This window comes from Melospiza georgiana, chromosome 5 (assembly GCF_028018845.1).
Source record: "Melospiza georgiana isolate bMelGeo1 chromosome 5, bMelGeo1.pri, whole genome shotgun sequence".
Classification (NCBI taxonomy): Eukaryota; Metazoa; Chordata; class Aves; order Passeriformes; family Passerellidae; genus Melospiza; species Melospiza georgiana.
In genome coordinates, this window is record NC_080434.1 from 28,453,175 (window position 1) to 28,472,236 (window position 19,062).

Sequence of the window (19,062 nt, forward strand, 5' to 3'; positions counted from 1 at the left end):
TGCATCCCTCTTATTTGAAACTAGTTATTTTTAATGCCTACAATTAGACAGATCAACATTTCTGGTTTTAATTTAATGCAGAGAGTATGATAATTACTGATAATTCTGTTCTGAATTATATCCCTAAATTTCCATATAAAGTGGTCACGGTAAAACAGCATGAATTTGTTTTTGATTATCAGAGTATAGAATTTGATGTAGGTTCGTTCATTTTACATAAGCACTGTCAAATTTGCTCTGGGTCACTGTACCTCCTTTTTTTCCCCTCTCTCAGCAGAAAAGTTTTAGAGCTCATTTAAAGTGTTATAGACTTTTTTGTAGACATTTATTAAAATTAGCAGCTGAAGAAGATCTTTGCATGGTAGTAGGATTTTTATTTTTCCATAGCATATTTTTATCCATAGGAAGGACAAAAATGACAGCAGTGACTGGCTGAAATGTCATGCCATAGAAAAAGCAACTTATGTATTGAATTGTAATTCTTTAAGTATTTTGACAACTCTCTGCCATTAATCTGCATTTTAAACAAAATGAAAATTGTATTGAACATGCTACTGAAAAATAAAGATAAGTATTATATACATAGTGAGGGAAGGAGAGCATGAGAAAACCAGAACAGATGGCTGAAAGGATCATAGTCAAATCAGAGCATTGGTAGAAGAGCCAGTCACTAAGAAGATTTATTTGTATTGTTTGTGTATTTACAGAAAAATAAAGTCAGGTAGCATCAAAATAGGGTGTAAGTTTTAAAAAGTCATTCTTGATTGGAAAGGGAAAAGCCCCAGTTTTGGTGATTGGGAAAAAGAATTATTGGTGTCTTGTCATCATGTCATGTATTTGTGAATGTTAATGGAACATAGTCTGTTCTCTGTGGGGCATCATCTGAGCCAATTTTATTGCACTGCCCACTGAAAGAGAGTTGTAAAATTTGCCTTTATCACAGAAGTGGTGTGGAAAGGTGGGTAAAGCTTCAGAGCAACAGAAAGGAGGAGGAAAAAATACAAAGGTCATCAGGTCTATTCTCGCCTATTAATGAAGGATTTTCATGGTCAGTAAATTTCTGAACACTTACTGCATTCCCATTCACTGGAAGGAAGCTTTCTCTGCTATCCTGGAAGGCCAATTCTGCAGCACAATAGACCTCAAACCAATCCAGCAGAAAACCTGTCGGAGAAAGACAGTCTGCTGTGGAAGAATGCTGAAAAGGAAACGTGTAGGAGAGCAGATATGCCAAATAAATAAATAAAAGAGCAGAAAGTGGAGGCATGCCAGGGAACTGAGAAGGAGCATACTTATTTTTTACCTTCCCATAGTGGCCTCCGCTGGTGAACCACTCACTGAGTTGCTGGTGGAATGTAAAGCTTCCTTGAAAATAAATCCAGCTGGGGACAGAGGTGGAATCACCACCTGTGTTCCCAGAGGATGAATGCTGCTTACAGCTCAAGAGGCCTCTGTGGTGCAGGAAAGTGTGTAATTCACACCTTCCTGAGCCAGCTTTACTGAATGCAATAATCATCTGGTCTTTATTTGAATCTCCCTCTTCCGGGACTGATTTCCACTGTCTTCTGTTATTCCAATTCTCCTAAAGCAGTGCAGTACATAAAGATTCTCAGTCCAGATGCAGACCTCACATGGGCTCATGGCCACCTCCTTGCAAGCACACTCGCAGCCCTGTGTCGCTCTGCCCAAAACCTCTCAATTATTGGCTGGCTCTGGGCAGTCTCAAGGCTTTCGGCTGCTCCCAACCAATAACTGGGAGAGTTGGGAAAGCAGGATTCCTGTTGCACCAGAAGAGTGTGAAGGAGGCAAGCTGTGGGTTTGTGTTGGGCTGGCATCTGCATTTATAAGTTTCGTGTACTTTCTTTAGGAGGACGGGAAGAAAGAATTGTATTATCAGGGGACGAGGATTGTCATTTGGATTAAACTAAAGACTTGCCCAGCAGAACAGCAAAATCTGGAGTTGAGGAATTAAAAAAATAAGTACAGAGGACTAGGACTAGAAGTGAAAGGTCCTGCATTTAGTGACTGGTATCTTCAAAGGACTGTGAAGGTAAGGAAAAGAAAAAAATGATCCCCCTCCATGTCAAAATTTTGTCTTTTCTGCAACAGAAGTAAGAAGAAAAAAAGAATTAGGCTTTAAGTTCTAGTGCTGCCAAACATCAGAATAGAAAACTTTGTGATGGATGCACTTTGGCCATTTTCAGCTAAATTCTTCCCTGCACCTAACTGAATAAAAAGCATCTCTAACTTCAGTAGGTTTTGTGCTTAAATTCCAAGCCAGAGTACAGTCCTTTAAGTATTTTTCATGTATAAATTTAATTGTAACACATTCCTGTACCTAAAGTTATTTTAAAGTCAAGTATTAAAATAGTGCATTTGTTGAAATCAGTAAAAAATAATGAAAATATTTTTTAAAACATCCTTAGGTAACTGCAAAGCCCTTTATAAACAAGGGAAAAAGCAAAGCTCTGCAACACAAGAGGAAAAAGGAAATGCTTTGGAGATAGGGTCTAGTGTGTAGCCCATACCGAGCCATGACATCAGTGTAATTATTTTCCCCTAAGGTAAATGTCTAATGTTACAAATCCTTCCCTTGCCAGAGGCCTCAGGCCCCACAGATAGCAAAGCACTGGAGTCCTCAACACCCAAGAGGTCTCACAGAGCTCTGCTCCTGCAGCCCAGACAACTTCTGCGTGTTTGCTGGATTTCCACCAGGCAGGGGCGATTCCCCCTTGGAGCTCAGAGTAGGTGGTGCAGCTTGAAGGGCAGGGTGTACCCCTGCAGCAGACCTTGGCAGCCTTCTGCTCCTGCTAGAGTCACGTTTCTGTCCTGTGCTGGGCCAAATTTCCAAAACATGGCAATTAAGCAAACACTTCCCACTGAGAAGAATACCTGACACTGATCTTTAGCCCTCCTGTATCTCATTCTCAAGAGTTCAGATGGTGCTGCCTGATAAGAGGTTTTACCCTTCACCCATGTTTTTTTACAAATAAAACTCCTTAAGATCAAACACTTGGTAAGGCATATTGGTTATGCTATTTATTACATAGGAAATAAACTAAATTAAAGGTGATTATATTACTTCAACAACTTACCCGGCACTTGTGCTATAAGAATAGATGAAAAAAAAGAGATAAAGATATTAGAGTTAAAATATTGGGTGTTGAATTTGCATATTTAAGCACAACCCCTTTTTAAAAAGGTTGTTACTCCATTCCAACATGAGAGTGAGTTTGTTCAGACAAAAAAGTCAAGTATAAATACCATTATATACCATATATTTATATATACCCATCACATTAGTACTGTTAAGTATAAATACCATTATATTCTAAGTATCATATAAAGAGTGCATTTCAAAATCAGTTTTAAAGGAAAACTTGGAATATGCTACCTACATTGTTTACTATTAAGCCACACAGAGTAATGGAAATAAATGGTCATGTCTGGTTTTGCTTACTAGCATTAATTACTACTAAGGATATGTAATTAAGGGTCATACTTACAATATGATCTATTTTAAATTAAATAATTTAAAATACCAGTTAAAGCATTCCTGTGTATTTCTCTGTATTTACTATATGTAATAACACATATATTGACATAATTAAATGGCAGCATGTCTTAAAAATAAGTGCAGCATATGTTTATGAATTACAGAAAAAGTATAATATCTTAATAATATAATAAAACTTCTGTCTATAATACCAGAGGTATACCAGAGTACATTTGAAAGCACACAAATTGGAAGCAGAGCCCAGCCAAGGAGTGGTTACATGAAAATAGCTCCATTCTATAAAAATCCAGCATTCACATGCCTCACATCCAGTATTCACAGGCAAGTTACTTCTCTTTGTGTTAGGTCAGAATACAAAGTGGGTAATTTTGTGCACTTGTTTACATTTTTACAAGTGTAAATATATTATAGGAGAAATTACAATGCAAAAAGAAGTATCAAAAATATCCTTCAGTTGGGAACACATACTGCTGCAATATACTTTCAGAACTGACATAACCTAGCTAAACAGCCCTTTAGAAATGAAAATTATAGAAACACTTTGTTTTAATGTTTACTTGGCTTTGTACTGACTTTATGGAATTCTGATTAGATTATTTTCATGGCTCTGGTCTTAAACTAGACCAAACTGGGGTTTAAAGGTCCGAGGTCCCTGGCCTAAGGAAATCAGTTTTGGAAAAAAGTGTAGTATTGGTGCAGAAGGTGTCACAGCCTCCAACAGGAGAGGGGAGCCTTCAAGCAGAGCAGCACAGGCAGACATCAAAAGTGGGAGCTGCCAGATTTAGTTACGACACAAATTTCACACTGGCCCCAGTCCACAGTATGTTTAAGTAATTAATACTCATTTCAGCCAACCATCATTCTTTGTCTTCAACAGACATCCCAATGGAATACAAAGATTTGTCTCATTCTTCTTGCCCTTCCTTATACAACTGACAAACATTAATGGTTATTCCATCAAATAGTGCAGTGCAGAATCTCATACAAGCTGATTTGTCATCTACAGTTTGTTGGTGCTGGTTCCATCTAAAGGGAAACTTTCAAAGAAAAGGATGTCAATAACCTTTTAAGCTGCCAAGAAAAAGATACAACTATTTGACATGGTATACACAGGAAAGACTGTAAAGCCTGGGTGCTGGTTTCACATCAAAAGTCCATTGATAAAAAATAAAATAGAGGAATATTCTATAGAGAAAGTCTGAGATTTTGTACAGAATTATTTGGTTTGGTAGTACTAAAATTACTACTCCAAAGGGATTTTGCTGGGTATCTCTCCATTTACCACGCAGCATATGAGACAACACTACAGAAAACTATATACTTTCTGGCACATAGAGGGTATTTTAAAAGCTATGGAAGTGTGGCAGGGATTTGGTTGGGAAGAACAGGTTTGCCAGTTAGTGATAAAGTTCAAAATACACATGAAGAATTGGTTTCCAAAAGCAGGAAAACTAAATATGGAAAAACTCATCTGGATTTCTCGTTGAACATGAGCCAACTAATGTCTTGATGCTGCACTGATTTCAGTACCTTGGAGGGATATTCACAAAGTTTTTATTAACTGCATGGGTAAATAGACTTTTTAGAACAAAATGTGTCTATCTGACTGTGAAAACAGCAGTATGACATTTCAAGAAGCAATAGAAACAATCTATAAAGTGATACACTGCTCTCTAACAATCATGAAAGGCAGCAATAAATAAAAGTCAAGGCCTGATCCTACAAATGCAACTTGCCATAGTTACTACCTTGCAGGTCCAGTGTTTCATTCATTTTTCACATTCTTGCTTCATGTGTACTTCATTAAAAGCTCTTAATTTAATTTTCACCTGTTTACGCTTTCAACAACTTCGCTTTCACACTGAGACGGCTGCCATGGCATCAAGCACTAAATAAAATCTTCAGCTCAGTAACAAAAAGATCTTTTCTTACTAATACTTTCAATAACTCACCTTGCATGGCAGACCTAGTGTGACTCACTGACATTCCTGAGCCCTTAAATGAGTTGAACTCATCTCTCAGGAGAAGAAATAGGACTGTCTTTGTCTGGGCACAACAGACAGAATCATTCCTCAGGAATCTTTGAAATATGCCTTCCTGTTCCCAAAGCAACTGATTTGCCTGCCTTTGCTTCAGACTTTATCAGAGCAACTTGGTCAAAGCTCTTAGAAACTCAAACAATAATATCTACAATCAGTTCAGACTCAGCTGCAGAATTATTTTTGGCTCATAAAGGAGAAAGAGCTGGATTGGCAGTCCCTTCATCCATGATGACTGCAACTGATTTGGCAGCTCTAACTAGACTTTCAAAACTAACCTCTCTGATAACCCCCTGAAACTAAATTTTTCTAGCAAACAAACTAGCAAATTTTGTCTGCTTCTAAATTAGCAGGATCCAGATTTCATTGTACAAATCTGTTTGTATGGAAATCTCTTGACCTATTTACATCTCCATTTCTGACTCAGGTTTCTCTTTGGTGGTTGTGATTAAAAAGGAAGTACAACAATCATGTTGAATTAAAATAAATTAAAGCTGTGCACTTTCCCAATTAGGCCCTTTGTGGGATGACTTTCAACAGGAAGACAGGCCCATCCATCACTCTGAAGTGCAAATACATTTTAAAGCTTCATCCTCTGTTATAATTTCAAATTTCATAATTGCTTATCTTGGGTGTGGTTAGAGTTGCAAAACGTTGTCTCCTTATGGGTGCAGAGCTAGAGCACTTGAATCTACAACAGAGTCACTGGTTCTAGTTTTGAAGGGCTGGCAAGTCCTGAGTCAAACCCCAAAACTTCTATCACTTTGTGAATAATCACATATATTAATTGAATTTGAATTGTTAGCTATGTGCTGTGTCTATTTCCGTGCCTCAGCTTCGCTCCCTGTATTGCCTCAAGAGCAAAAAAAGAATCTGAGTTTTATTCTTCCTTTATACAAATACAGTTTTAGGCATAGTAATAGTACATACATTTTTAGAAGCTTTTTAGAAACTGAAAAGCCTTCTATTTAAGTTGACAGGGTATTTGCATTGTCACAGTACATTACATGGATTGGATGCTTAACATATAACTGTACTGTTCTTCATGGCAAACATAATAACAAAAGCAAGTTGTTCTGAGATTTTTCTAATTCTATTAAAAAAAAAAAAAAAAAACAAAAAAACAAAAAACCAAAAAACCCAAAACCCCTTTTCAGTGAGGAACCACATGTAAAACTATGGTTTCTCTGCACACAGACCAAGGCTGCTTATTACTTACAGTACACCAGCTATGATGAACAGACCACCATAGTTGTGACAACTGATGTTGCTGCCTCCAGGGTAAAACAAAGGTTTACATATTACACAAGTAATTTAACTGTTTTCTAAACATATTGCCAAGACAGTGGGAGTTGGCAGCCAGCACTGTGTTTTAGGTTTTGGATACTTGGATTAGAAGTGACTGCTGATTATAGACCTTTTTATTCGTCTTCTACAAATTACAAGCAACCTAGTAACCCAGCAAAGAATCCTTCACAGCACTTAAACTTGTCTTCATGGCTTCCCAAAGATTACATACACAAATCACTCCACAAAAGTGGCGTAACAGACTTGTGCATAGATAACTACATAAGGCAATTGTCTTGTTCTAACTCTTAAAGACTTCCCCAAAGTGAAATGTTTTATAATCCTTTTTGTGCAGTAGTCAGGAAAGAAATAAGAGTTTGGGCAAAGATTATCCACAAGAAAGAAACTTTTTTTTTTTGGGGGTTCCAGCTGAAACACAATAAAGAACATAATTAACTTCACAATTCTTTGTGTTTTTCATTTGACTGCAGGGAGGAGATGAAAGAGGACTGTTAAGCCTTGCATTCCACCCCAATTACAAGAAAAATGGAAAGCTGTATGTGTCTTATACCACCAACCAAGAACGGTGGGCTATTGGACCTCATGACCACATCCTTAGGGTCGTAGAGTACACAGTATCCAGGTATCAGTAGAAGTCTAAAATTAACAAACTCTGTATTTCTCAGCAACCTCTGCACTTTAGTATTTCTGATTTCTAAAATGAATATGAGTTTACAATGTATAAACTTGGGCACCTGCAGAAAACCTATTGTGGATTTTATTTCAAATAGTAATTTTGGAATGATAGGAAGAGCATAGTTTTTTTCTTTTTAAGACTTTTTTTCAGTTATTCTGTCATTTTTTAATTATGATTACTTCCTACTTATTGTGCATAGGCAGCAAAGTAATTGTTTGTGAATGCTGGAAAATTGAAATTTCTCAGAAATAACTGTTAGGCATTTTTCAGCCAAGTTACAACATCCACATCTCGAAGTATAATTTGAATGAGTCAAGTGTATTTTCAGAAAGAAGAACAAAGATAGTGAACTGTGAAAACTGTGTTCATATCTTTAACTTGCAGGAAAAATCCACACCAAGTTGACATGAGGACAGCAAGAGTGTTTTTAGAAGTAGCAGAACTCCATCGAAAACATCTAGGAGGACAGCTGCTGTTTGGCCCAGATGGCTTCCTATACATTTTTCTTGGAGATGGCATGATCACTCTAGATGACATGGAGGAGATGGATGGTTTAAGGTACAAAAACTACCAGTGGATAGACTTCTATTATTGTGCTCAAAGACCTCTTTGGCTCAGGAGATTTGCAGGTGCTGCTGTGGTTTTTAAAATATTTCTTAAGTACAAGGGTATACTCAAAACCCAGACCAGAGGGCAATTGTAGTACCTGGTTTTAAATTAATGGAATGGAATTAATTTAAACATTACATCGTTTCATGTTTATGGTAAGAGTGTGCTCCTCTACTTTCCTTTCCTCCATCTCAGTCACAAATGTAAGTTAAAACACATTTTGGTTTCTCCTGTTTCTTGTAACAAGAAAGTTCTGAATCCTTATAAAAAAGTATCAACACCTGCATTGAAACAATATAATTTTTTCTCACTTGCTTTCGATATAATTAGTCTTTGGATTGTATTGTGACTAGAAATCGCTGAATTCAAGAGTAGGATCCAAAGTGTGAGCAAAAAGCACTTTGTAATTACAAAGAGTTTATATCCAAAATTACTCTAGATGACACACAGTATAAAAGACTTAGTAGCCTTATATTTGAGGCCCTAAATAATTTTGATGTTTAGAACATTATTCTTATGATCAAGTTGTTTCCCAACAACATGATCAGAGACATTTTGGTCTGCACATAACAAGGCAAGATATTTGCCAAAGTGAATCTCTGAAAGGCTCTGCTACACTTCTTTGGACTTGCATCCACCATGATGGACTTGCATCCATCACTACTGATTGATTAATCAGTAAAGTGGCTTGTTTATTTTGCTGGCTCACTCTAGTATTATATGGATTACATTTGCCAGTGAAACACATTTAAAAACCCAATTATTTTACCCTCCAACTCTCTCAGTGATTTTACAGGTTCTGTATTGCGCCTCGATGTCAATACTGACCTGTGCAATGTCCCTTACTCCATCCCACGGAGCAACCCACACTTCAACAGCACCAACCAACCTCCTGAGATTTTTGCACATGGACTCCACAATCCAGGCCGGTAAGTGAGCTTCCACTAAACTGAAATTGCTCTGGAGCAGACAGTTTTCAACCCAGCTTGCTTTTATACTGACAGAAAGCAATATTTCAGTAATAAAAGCACTCGTGAACTTTTTGAATCTTCCACTCCTCCACCTCCACACATATGTCACAGTTAGAAACAAATGTACATTGGCAAAGGGGAAAGAGAAGAGCATGCACAACTACTACAAGTCAAGACCAAAATGACAGAAACAAAGTACAGAATTTTTAGCTTTAATTAGTAATAAAATTACTACCTTAGAGAAAGAAAAGAGCTTAAAGCAGAAAGCTGGTAAAGTACAGCTGAAATGGAAATCTTGACTGGGAAAAAAAGGCACGTGGAAAATAAATGAGAACATCTGGTGATATCTAAACAATAGCAAGGAGGAGAACAATGCTTTAACTAAACAACACATAATTCAGCAAATTAGGTGGGTGGTAGTACTGAAGTGACATTTAAAGTCTTGGTTTGAAAAAAAATCAGAAAGTCAAGTTGTTCAGATAAGGACTTTATTCTTGGACTTTTTAACAGTCCAAAATTCCTACACCATATGAGTTCATTTAGCTTAAGGCACTATTCTTTTCAGGTACTATATTGCAGACTACATTATATCACCAGGGAAAATCGTTTTATTTCACATTACATAGAAATGTGAGGAATGGGAAACTGTATTATCTCCTGTGCATAAATCCAATGCATTTCTCAGGTATTTTGACTCAGCATGAAAAAGGTCCCTCAAATGAAACAATAGGCACCACAAAGAAACAATAATGCTTTAAAATGTAATGCTTCATATTGATAGTTACATGTTATGAACTCACCTTTCTCATGGATTTTCTCTTTTTTTGTTGTTGTTTTAAAGGTGTGCTGTGGACCGGCACCCAACAGATGTAAACGTCAATTTAACTATACTTTGTTCAGATTCAAATGGAAAGAACAGATCTTCAGCAAGGATCTTACAAATAATAAAGGGCAAAGACTATGGTAAGTTCTATCCAGGGTAAAGCTGCTGGCAATAGTCAGGTTCTGTTTCCATGGAATAATAAACAGAAAAAGAAGAGAATATGTAAAGGCCTGTATAGCCATGATAGGAAACTTACAGCATAGAGACAACTTATCTGAGATAGAAGTGAAATTTCTATCTTTTCAAAAGAAATCTTCAATGTAGAAGCGGATAAAAGATGCAGGCCAAAACCAAATGGAAATGACTCAACTTTGTTCTTGTTGGTGTAGAATATCATGTAAATAAGATTTAACAAATTTGACAGTTGCTAGTCTGTCAAAGATCTCACTGTTGCTGCATATTTTGGCTCATAAAGAGAATATTTTGGAATATCAGGAAATGATGGAAATGCATTCTTAGTTTTCTTAGTATTCTTAGTCTTTCACAAATAACCTTTTCAGAGAGAGAATGGAAACCTCATGTAATGTGCCTCTTATAATGGAAAAAGTGAGATAGACAACAGCAGACCACAACCAAACAGGGAAATGACTGAGCTCTGTTTAAATGTTACTAAAAATAAAAAACTTAGAAAAAGGCACTATGCTGCTACTTCATAATAAATTACTAGTTTAGATTAGATTACAAAAAGATAAGTACACTCAATTCGGGACTTTAAAATATTAAAGTGCTTCATGCTCTCTCTGAATCTGTATGATTGCCAGTCACAATTTCAGTTTGATGTTTAACTCTGGTGCTCACCAAGGTCCCTTGCAAGTTCAGGCAAGCCAGGTGACACTTCCTCTGAGCTATCACCTGCCTTGACTGCCCATTTAGCAGCTTGTAAATTCCTGATGGTAACATGTGATAAATGCCAACGGTGTCTAAAGGCATTGAGAACTGGCCTGTCTCCTGGAATGTAGCATTTCCCTTTCTAATCACATCCCTGGGTTCTCCCACCTGTACTCCCCTTAAAAGCAAAGCAGCTGGGCTGGCTGGCACAACAGGACACAATAGCATAATGCAATTGTACTACTTCAGTTATTGCATGGATTTTCTGTGTCCATTTTATGAAAGCCAAACCAAAGAATAATATTTGGTTAACCACTGCTCCAATGGAATTTTGACTGCATCCTTATTGCAGAGTAAACTAACAATATTGTGTCTGTCCCGAGCAGCTTGCCAATATTAATACTACGCTGTGGGTCAATGGCTTCAATAAAAAGAGTTCATCACTGTTTTCTCCCCCATAAAATTTCAGCTCTAACTCATGTAGAACACTCTGGGAAATGCATTTTTCAAAGGCTTGCAGATAGCCCGCTGACTAAAAAAAAAATTCCTATTAAAAAATGGTCAACTGGCTGTGGCTTTTTTTAAAATTATGCAGCTAGCATGTCAAATGGAGCCTACTTGTACCCTAAGTGGTATTTGGTTGCATGAATAGGAACATGTAGACTGGAACTTCCTTGAAGAATTGTTTGATAGGACTAAAATCTGTGGTTTTGTGAAATAAAAAAGCAGAAAAGTACAGGAATTGCAACTAATACAGCAGCATAAAATAAATTACCATGAGAAGATACAGCCAGTAATAGTAGTGTTTTATGGGATATAACACACATACCATCTTTAAAACTGTGAATTGGGAAGTTTCTCAAACCATTGAAAGGATTTCAAAACGAATTCTACTGAAAATCACTGGAATTTCTGAACTATACTCTACAGTGAATGGGGGTTATTTTGTTCCTGAAGTTCAGGAGATCCAGTCTGCAGACAGATTGACATGTAGAAATTAACAGCAGTAATCACTCTGGTTTCAATGGAACTTCAGCCTAATCTTTATGTAGTTTTATTCTCCCAGCTTGTGCACATGGAAGAAAGCAATTATAGCCTCGCCTTTTGAAATCTTTAATGGATTGTTTCACAAACAGACTTTGTTGTAATTTTCTGATTTTTTTTAATATCTCATTTCTGAGATGTTAACGTTGCAATGTCAATGCATCCTGAATTCTGAGGACTCTTTAAATGGAATTAATCTTTTTAACTGAGGCAGTGACATTTTCCTAGATGTGCATCAATATGAAAATGCATATGATCTAATGCTACGGTAGTTCCTTTTCAGAGAGTGAGCCCTCCCTTCTAGAATTCAAACCCTTCAGCAGTGGCTCCCTGGTTGGTGGATTCGTGTACCGGGGCTGCCAGTCGGAGCGGCTCTATGGAAGTTACGTGTTTGGAGACCGCAACGGGTACGTGTGCACAGCTCACTGCAAACAGCAATGCATGGCAGGTGGATTCAGTCACTCAGCTGCCTGTGTAAAGCCACACCAACAGTCTTGTATGATGTGTCACTTGGCCAGTTTAGCAGTGGGGTAATGCAGATTAGATTCGAGATTTGGGAATAAAATAGCACAGCATTCTAATGAATGGTGACATACAGAACGTACCTAATCCTTGGGAAAAGGTACAGAAGTTGTAAGACAAAAAACTGCACAGATGTATCTATGATGCTACTTGCAGCAAGTGTTTACTTATTTATATGGACAATGAAAACCCTCTGTTCAAAATGTAATATAACTCTTTTTTTTATGTGTTTGTGAATGTAGAAATTTTTTAACACTGCAACAGAGTCCTGCAACCAAACAGTGGCAAGAGAAACCCCTCTGTCTTGGCAACACTGGCTCATGTAGAGGTTTCTTTTCAGGCCCTGTCTTGGGATTTGGAGAAGATGAATTAGGTAAATATTAAAAGAGTTTTTCTTAAATTATAAGGCTTATCAGTAATTTCTGCAGCAGTATTCATAATTAAATGTTTAAAAAGAAGGCTATCTGTCCTTCGTCAAAGCTGCTCTCACTGCTCTCAGCTACACCTCAGCAGCCTTGTAGGAAGAACTGAGAAGAGAATGTGTCACTGGAAAGGGCAAAAATCCTTATTGTGTCTCACATGCTGTGAACCTGGCACTCACTGTGACACAATATATAAAATACTTGCTTTTATTTCCAGCATTACAGAATTAAAGGGCAAAGATATTGCATGAGCAGACTGACCCCTCTTCTCCCTTCCTCACCTATTTAATTTTTTTAATCAATTCTATACTATATGAAAAAAAACCCTCATGATAGAATGTTCTTCACATTTTAGCATCCATTTGGGGAAAGTGCTTATATAAATTTTCAAATAGCAAATGATTCCTTTGTATATTTCAGTGTTTCTTCTGAAGTTTTTTAAATCTCATTTGGCAAATACAACCAGATCACAAAAGTCATGTATTTAACATCTTAGGAAAGGAGAAGTAATTTATTCCACTGTTTTTCCTAACAGGTGAGATTTACATATTATCAAGCAGTAAAAGTATGACACAGCCTCACAGTGGAAAACTCTACAAGATCGTTGACCCAAAAAGGTGAGTATTGCACTTCTTTTTGGGATCAGCCTTTTCCTCAATAGGTTAAAAACCAGAAGGTAACTGCAGTTCTGTTCATGTGGCTGAATTATGCAATACTGTTGTTCAATAAAAAGGAAAATTCCTGATGCAGGGGGCTCCCTAAAAGCAAGTGTTCCAGCAGCAGCAAGCAGAATTGATTCACTGTCTCAAAGGAAGTGAATGTAAGAACAGCAGAGGGGTAACCAGCACTAACTTCTGGGAATTTTTACACTTTGACATTGTGCTGAAAGCTGTACTTTCCCACCTAGATGTATATTCTTAGTGTGTTTTCATAGAGAAGTTGACCTACTTAATTTGGAACCATATGGACTGGAAGAAGATGCTCCTGGTAGTTCTGAAGCCAAGTGATTTGTAAGCACCACAGAAAGTTATGCAGCACCAGTGGAAGGCAATTGCTGGAATTCTCCCCAGCACTGCTGCTTCCTCATCTGCCACTGTGGTGGGACAGAGCACAACAGGAGCTGCCTCCAAAGATCAGCACTGTGAGACAAAGCCTGTTCTGTGTACTAAACAGCAAGTACAGAAAATAACCTGTGAGTCCTAGTCAGGGCTGGTTTGGCTGTAAGTAAGCTCTAAGGGGCTCGCTCAGTCTTTCCCAAATATCTCTTCAGTCTTTCCCAAATATCTCTTCTCCAGTTGTACAGGAGATACCACCAATGGACAATAATAGAGAGGACTCATTTCTCAGTGGGTGTGAGTTGTCACTGCTCACTAATATTGAACATACCCCTTCCATACCCCTTCTATTACATATCTCTCCCTTGGCAGGCTTGGAGCACCAAGGAGGGAAATCCTCTGTCCTTGGACTCTGTGCCAGAAATACAGGGAATTCTTTAACTATTCTTAAAGAACTGCTTCCAAAGGGCTTATAAATCCCACTCAAGTGATTTATAAGACATGGAATTAATAGGATTTTTCTAATTATTGAGACTAATTTACCAGTTGTAAAATGAGGATAAATGAAAATTATCAAGGCAAAGCTCCTCAAGGCATGATCTTTGCAGAGCAGCTGGATGTATGAAAAGATTAAGGAATCTGGAAGGACTGCAAAAAGCCAGTTCCCAACATGACCCAGGGGCCCCAGCAGCAATAAGAGCTGATGACTAGCAGATAGATACTCACTTTAGCTGGAGGAATACCATGTTCTTCATGATGGATCTTGCTGCTCTATCAGAGCAGTCAAGTTCTGACGTGTAAAAGTTGCACATCTATCCTGCAAAAGTATCAGAAATCAACACAAAAGGAGTCAGCCATCAGAAGTGAAGTTTGTTGTATAATTACTTTGACCCCATCACACCCTACAAAAGCAGCTGCCTATTTGTTCAGCATCTACTTCAGCATGTTCCTCCATGGGTATCAGATACAGTCAGACTTCCATTTTTGGCTTTCCTATTAAGGGAGGAATTAATTTTCTTGTCAGACTTAAATTCTAAACATTGTTAGTGGGATAACAAGGGAATACAACAAGAAAATCATGACACTGGTTGCACACTGTACTGTAAGTTAGAGTTTCAGGGGTAGTGGACTTTCAGTGTTTTATAATTGTACTACCCCAAAACTACAACAAATAATTTGGAAGCAGATGTTACTGCAGGTTGGTGCAGTCTGTCAGTCAAGGTTATTATGTATGTTTTATTTATGCTTTCTGGTATTGAAAACATTTTTTAGAACAAAACTTGCCATTCTTCCTTGGATTGTTTAGTCTGTTGGTGTATGGTTTTAAGTGAATTTTACACCCTAAATCCACTATTAGTATCTAATTACATGGGGCTGCCTTTTTTGACCTCAGCTTTTTGTTCTTGTTACCTCTTCCAGTAGGGTGGTCTTCAGCTGACATACCTGAAAGGCCAGACCTCCCATTGCTGCACTCATGGTTGGCTGTTCTCATGCGTGGAAAAGGGTCAAGACTGTGTTTGGTTACTGGTGAAAGTAACCAGAAAACTATAAAATACTTTTGTAAATTGGCACACAGTTGAAATTAAACAGACTGTGGCACAGGGATATAGTTTTTGGTAAAACTTCTCAGAAGCATGGGATAATTTTCATTCAGGCAAAGTTTTGAGTTTTGCTGTCTTTCAATCTCACACCACTGCAGCTTTTAAGGGAAGGATAATGAGTGACTTCCACAATGGAGCATGGGAGATATATTTACCATTCCATGCTGAGTTCATACCACCCATGTAAACTCCATGGCTTTGGCAAATGTTCGTGTAAAGTTTTAGTAACAAAATAATGTTATTTACAAGATAATATTCTTTTCCATGTTAATATTTTGTTGCTTCTCCTCATGGTGTGCACCACACCAATGCAACAAATATTCACATAAACCCTACCACAATAAGCTTTGTAAAACACAAAGTAAGGATGCTACAGGTGGACTATGAGTAGGTGGTAATAATAAAATAATGAACCTATTGATTTGTCATGTCTTAGAAATTCATTACTTACTAAAAAACCCCTGTGAGAGGTGGTCCCTGGCAGACCTGTTAATTTGCAAAGATAATCTTCAATGCCTGGGGCAGTGTAGAAGAACAAAATTATCATGCCCTAGAGTAGCCCTTTTCTGGAAATTAACAGTTCCATGCAAACCCAACCTTCTTCTCCTTGTGGTCATTTGTAAGCTGCTGCAAGCTTACAAAATTATTATTTTATTTTAAAAAATAAACATTACATGAAGGTGCAGGGCTTTATTTCTTTTGATCTTTTTAGAATCATAAGAAACATTAAGGTTGGAAAAGACCTCCAAGATCAGCAAGTCCAACCTTTGACAGATCACCACCCTGTCAACTAAACCAGAGCACTGAGTGCCATGTCCAGGTGTTTCTTGGACACCTCCAGGGATGGTGATTCCACCACTTCCCTGGGCAGTCCATTCCAATGCTTAAAAACCCTTTCAGTGAAAAAATACTTCCTGATGTCCAACCTGAACTTCCCCTGGCACAGCTTGAGGCCATGTCCTTTTGTCTTGTGGAAAACTACTGCATAATCAAACAAAACCATGACTCCTATTTTTCTTATCTCAAATGTAGCTTAAGACAGAAATCTATTACTTGGACATAGAAAAAAAATCAAATAAGATGGGCAGGTTAAACATTAGGAGATCAGAAGATGAGGGTAATCCAAAGAACTCTTTGCATTAGTCTTCAACACTCAGCAATGGGAAAGTCCCATTCTACAACAATCCTACACGTGTAACAGAAATGAGGTGTTTAACTGAGGTGATATATGATACATTTATGAACATGATCAACACAGAGGTTCTGAATCCCACAATTACCAAAGCAGTTTGAAATACAGAATTCCAGGTAGCACAGTAAAAGTTCTGTTCAGCTCTTCCAAATACTTCATATCAATAACTAAATAGACCCCCATTGAAAGCACTGAGGGAAATAATCCTTCTCTTTGTAAAAAGGTTGTTATAATGATACATTTGTGCCTGAGAGCTCACAGACAATTAAATGATTAAAAAAAAGCCCTAAGCATGTGAAGTGCTGCAAAATATAGGTATACTACATTTTACCAAAAATCCCATAGAGAAATGAGTATAGCCAATAGCATATTTAGCTTTGAGGATGGAGGAGATGTGGGAAACATTAAAAATTACAGGCACATCAAACCAACATTGGGCACATTAGTTAAACTGGCAGTTGAGAGACATTTTTAAGTTAAAACTGTCTCTGAAAAATATTTCCATTTTTTGAGGATTATCAAAAAACCCCATTACTACTACTTTCCAGGGATTGGAACTAGTGAGGAAATACAGGGAGAAAGACTTGTATTCTTCTCAACTAAAAGGTAGGGTTAGTCAGATATCCTGAAGGTCAATGCAAATACCAGCATTTATAAATTGTTTTAGTGACCAAACACCAAAATCCCTTTATTTTCTAGTTTTCTACTTTCTGTTTTATAACTTTTCTATCATGTTTTCTGTTTCTAAAAATACATACTAATATCAATCACAAAAGTGTTGATGAACTGAAAAGAAAAATCAACTAAGGAAATAGTGATGTAGAAAATGTATAGAGGTCAAAAGATTCCAGTTAGTCAATAACAGAGAAAATAGGAGACAAATCCATTAGAAAAGAAAAAGCAACCATTTTCCTAGCATGATGAGAGGAGAAAATCAACTGTGAAAATGAATATTTAAATAAGTAAGATTTGTTGATAGGTCCATACACTCTGTAATTTAAACATTATCACTAGACCAAGAAGTAAGAAAATAAACTTTGTATGGTGGAAGAACAGCCATAAAGAGGCTTTGTAAGTTTTCTTTCAGAATATTTATAATATGATCACTTTAATTTCTAAGGAAATTACAGATAAAAGGAAAGATACCCAGAGAAGAGTCTAGAAGTGACAGACAATGCAAAAGTTTTCCTTTTAAAAGATGTGCTGTGAAGTTTTAAGTGTGAAGCTTTAAGAGTTTGCCACCATCCATACAGTGATTCCAAAGGGGATGAGTGACTGTTTTGACCAGGGTGGCTCACTGAAACCAGCAGGTGATTTTTATAAAGGAGGGCAGAGCCTGAGCAAGTGTTCCTGCACACAGAAGAAGATTTCCTCTTCCTCTCCTTGTAACACCTTATAGATCTGGATTTCAATGTGTTTCATATCAGCAGCCGGAATTGCTGCTTCCCGTTGGATTGAAACTTGAACTTGATTCAAACCATCTCACTCCTCTTTCATGCCCCTCCAGAGTACATAATTCCACTTATCATCCTTTCCATCATCACCTTCCGGGGTTTCCGCTGTCGGAGAGCATTTCCAAACAGGCTGATTTCAGACACCAAGGGACAATATCTAGGCCATGCCTCATTTTGACGCTGTTCAGGCTCTTTAGAAAACCATTAGTGATTTGATTTTTTAACATGAGTCAGGAGTGTTTGGTGGTATGACAGAAGAAAAGCATTTATGAAAGTGAAGCTCTGTTTGAGCCTTCAATTCCTGTGGAAATGGAAACACACAGTTTTAGAGTAATCTGCATCAAGATACTCAGTTCTGATAGTTATAGATAAACTCCAAAGCTCCTACTGGAAACTCTCTGTAGAAGGAGCCAATTTTGTTGGTGAATGCCCTCACCAACCCAGGTGGGCCATATGATTTCTTTCTGTTCAGAAAGTTACTATCCCTTAAGTCATTTGAGGGAATGGAAAGCCAGAATTAATGTCTAATTATGTTTAGTTTAGCCAGAGCATGCAAAATTCTTATCTCATTTACCTACCCACATGCAGTTACTGTTCCCACAAGAGACACTAAAGAGAAATTAGAGCTTTTTGTGAATACCAGTCCAGACAGTTTCACTTTACAGAAGTACTTCACAAAAACTCCTTTGTAACCACGATGGAAAAACCTAAGGATTTTTTTCAATCACATCACAGCTCACTGACTATAAAAGTTTTTGTTTTGGTTTTATATTTTTCCCCTTTTCTTAAAGTCTTTCTAGCATTGGCTATTAAGGAGTTCTCACTTTTTATCACTTTATAAGGAAAAAAACAGCTCAGTTTATCTTTTGCTTATTTTCTGGAGCCTGCAGGAAGCCTCTGCCATCCTAAAGAAAGTCACACATAATAGAGCAGCTTTAGCC

General features: G+C 37.4%; 2 protein-coding genes across 5 annotated transcripts in view; one reads left to right on the forward strand and one right to left on the reverse strand.

The window, feature by feature from the left end:
• HHIP (hedgehog interacting protein) overlaps positions 1-19,062 on the forward strand; it is a 74,916-nt gene that overhangs the window by 41,522 nt on the left and 14,332 nt on the right. Inside the window, exons 5-11 of the mRNA XM_058025284.1 lie at positions 7,335-7,486; positions 7,925-8,098; positions 8,935-9,078; positions 9,962-10,083; positions 12,159-12,282; positions 12,640-12,770; positions 13,355-13,436. Coding sequence (XP_057881267.1) covers positions 7,335-7,486; positions 7,925-8,098; positions 8,935-9,078; positions 9,962-10,083; positions 12,159-12,282; positions 12,640-12,770; positions 13,355-13,436 — 929 coding nt within the window. The remainder of the gene's footprint in view (positions 1-7,334; positions 7,487-7,924; positions 8,099-8,934; positions 9,079-9,961; positions 10,084-12,158; positions 12,283-12,639; positions 12,771-13,354; positions 13,437-19,062) is intronic.
• ANAPC10 (anaphase promoting complex subunit 10) overlaps positions 1-19,062 on the reverse strand; it is a 144,296-nt gene that overhangs the window by 25,964 nt on the left and 99,270 nt on the right. For 3 of the 4 annotated variants that reach the window (XR_009114516.1, XR_009114515.1, XM_058025290.1), the window contains exon 5: positions 14,601-14,691. Coding sequence is in view for 1 of the 4 variants with exons in the window: in XM_058025290.1 (XP_057881273.1) it covers positions 14,626-14,691 (66 nt within the window). In the remaining 3 variants the exon portion in view is untranslated. Of the gene's footprint in view, positions 1-1,072; positions 1,165-14,600; positions 14,692-19,062 lie in introns of all 4 variants that reach the window. The other variant, XR_009114517.1, reaches the window with a different exon arrangement.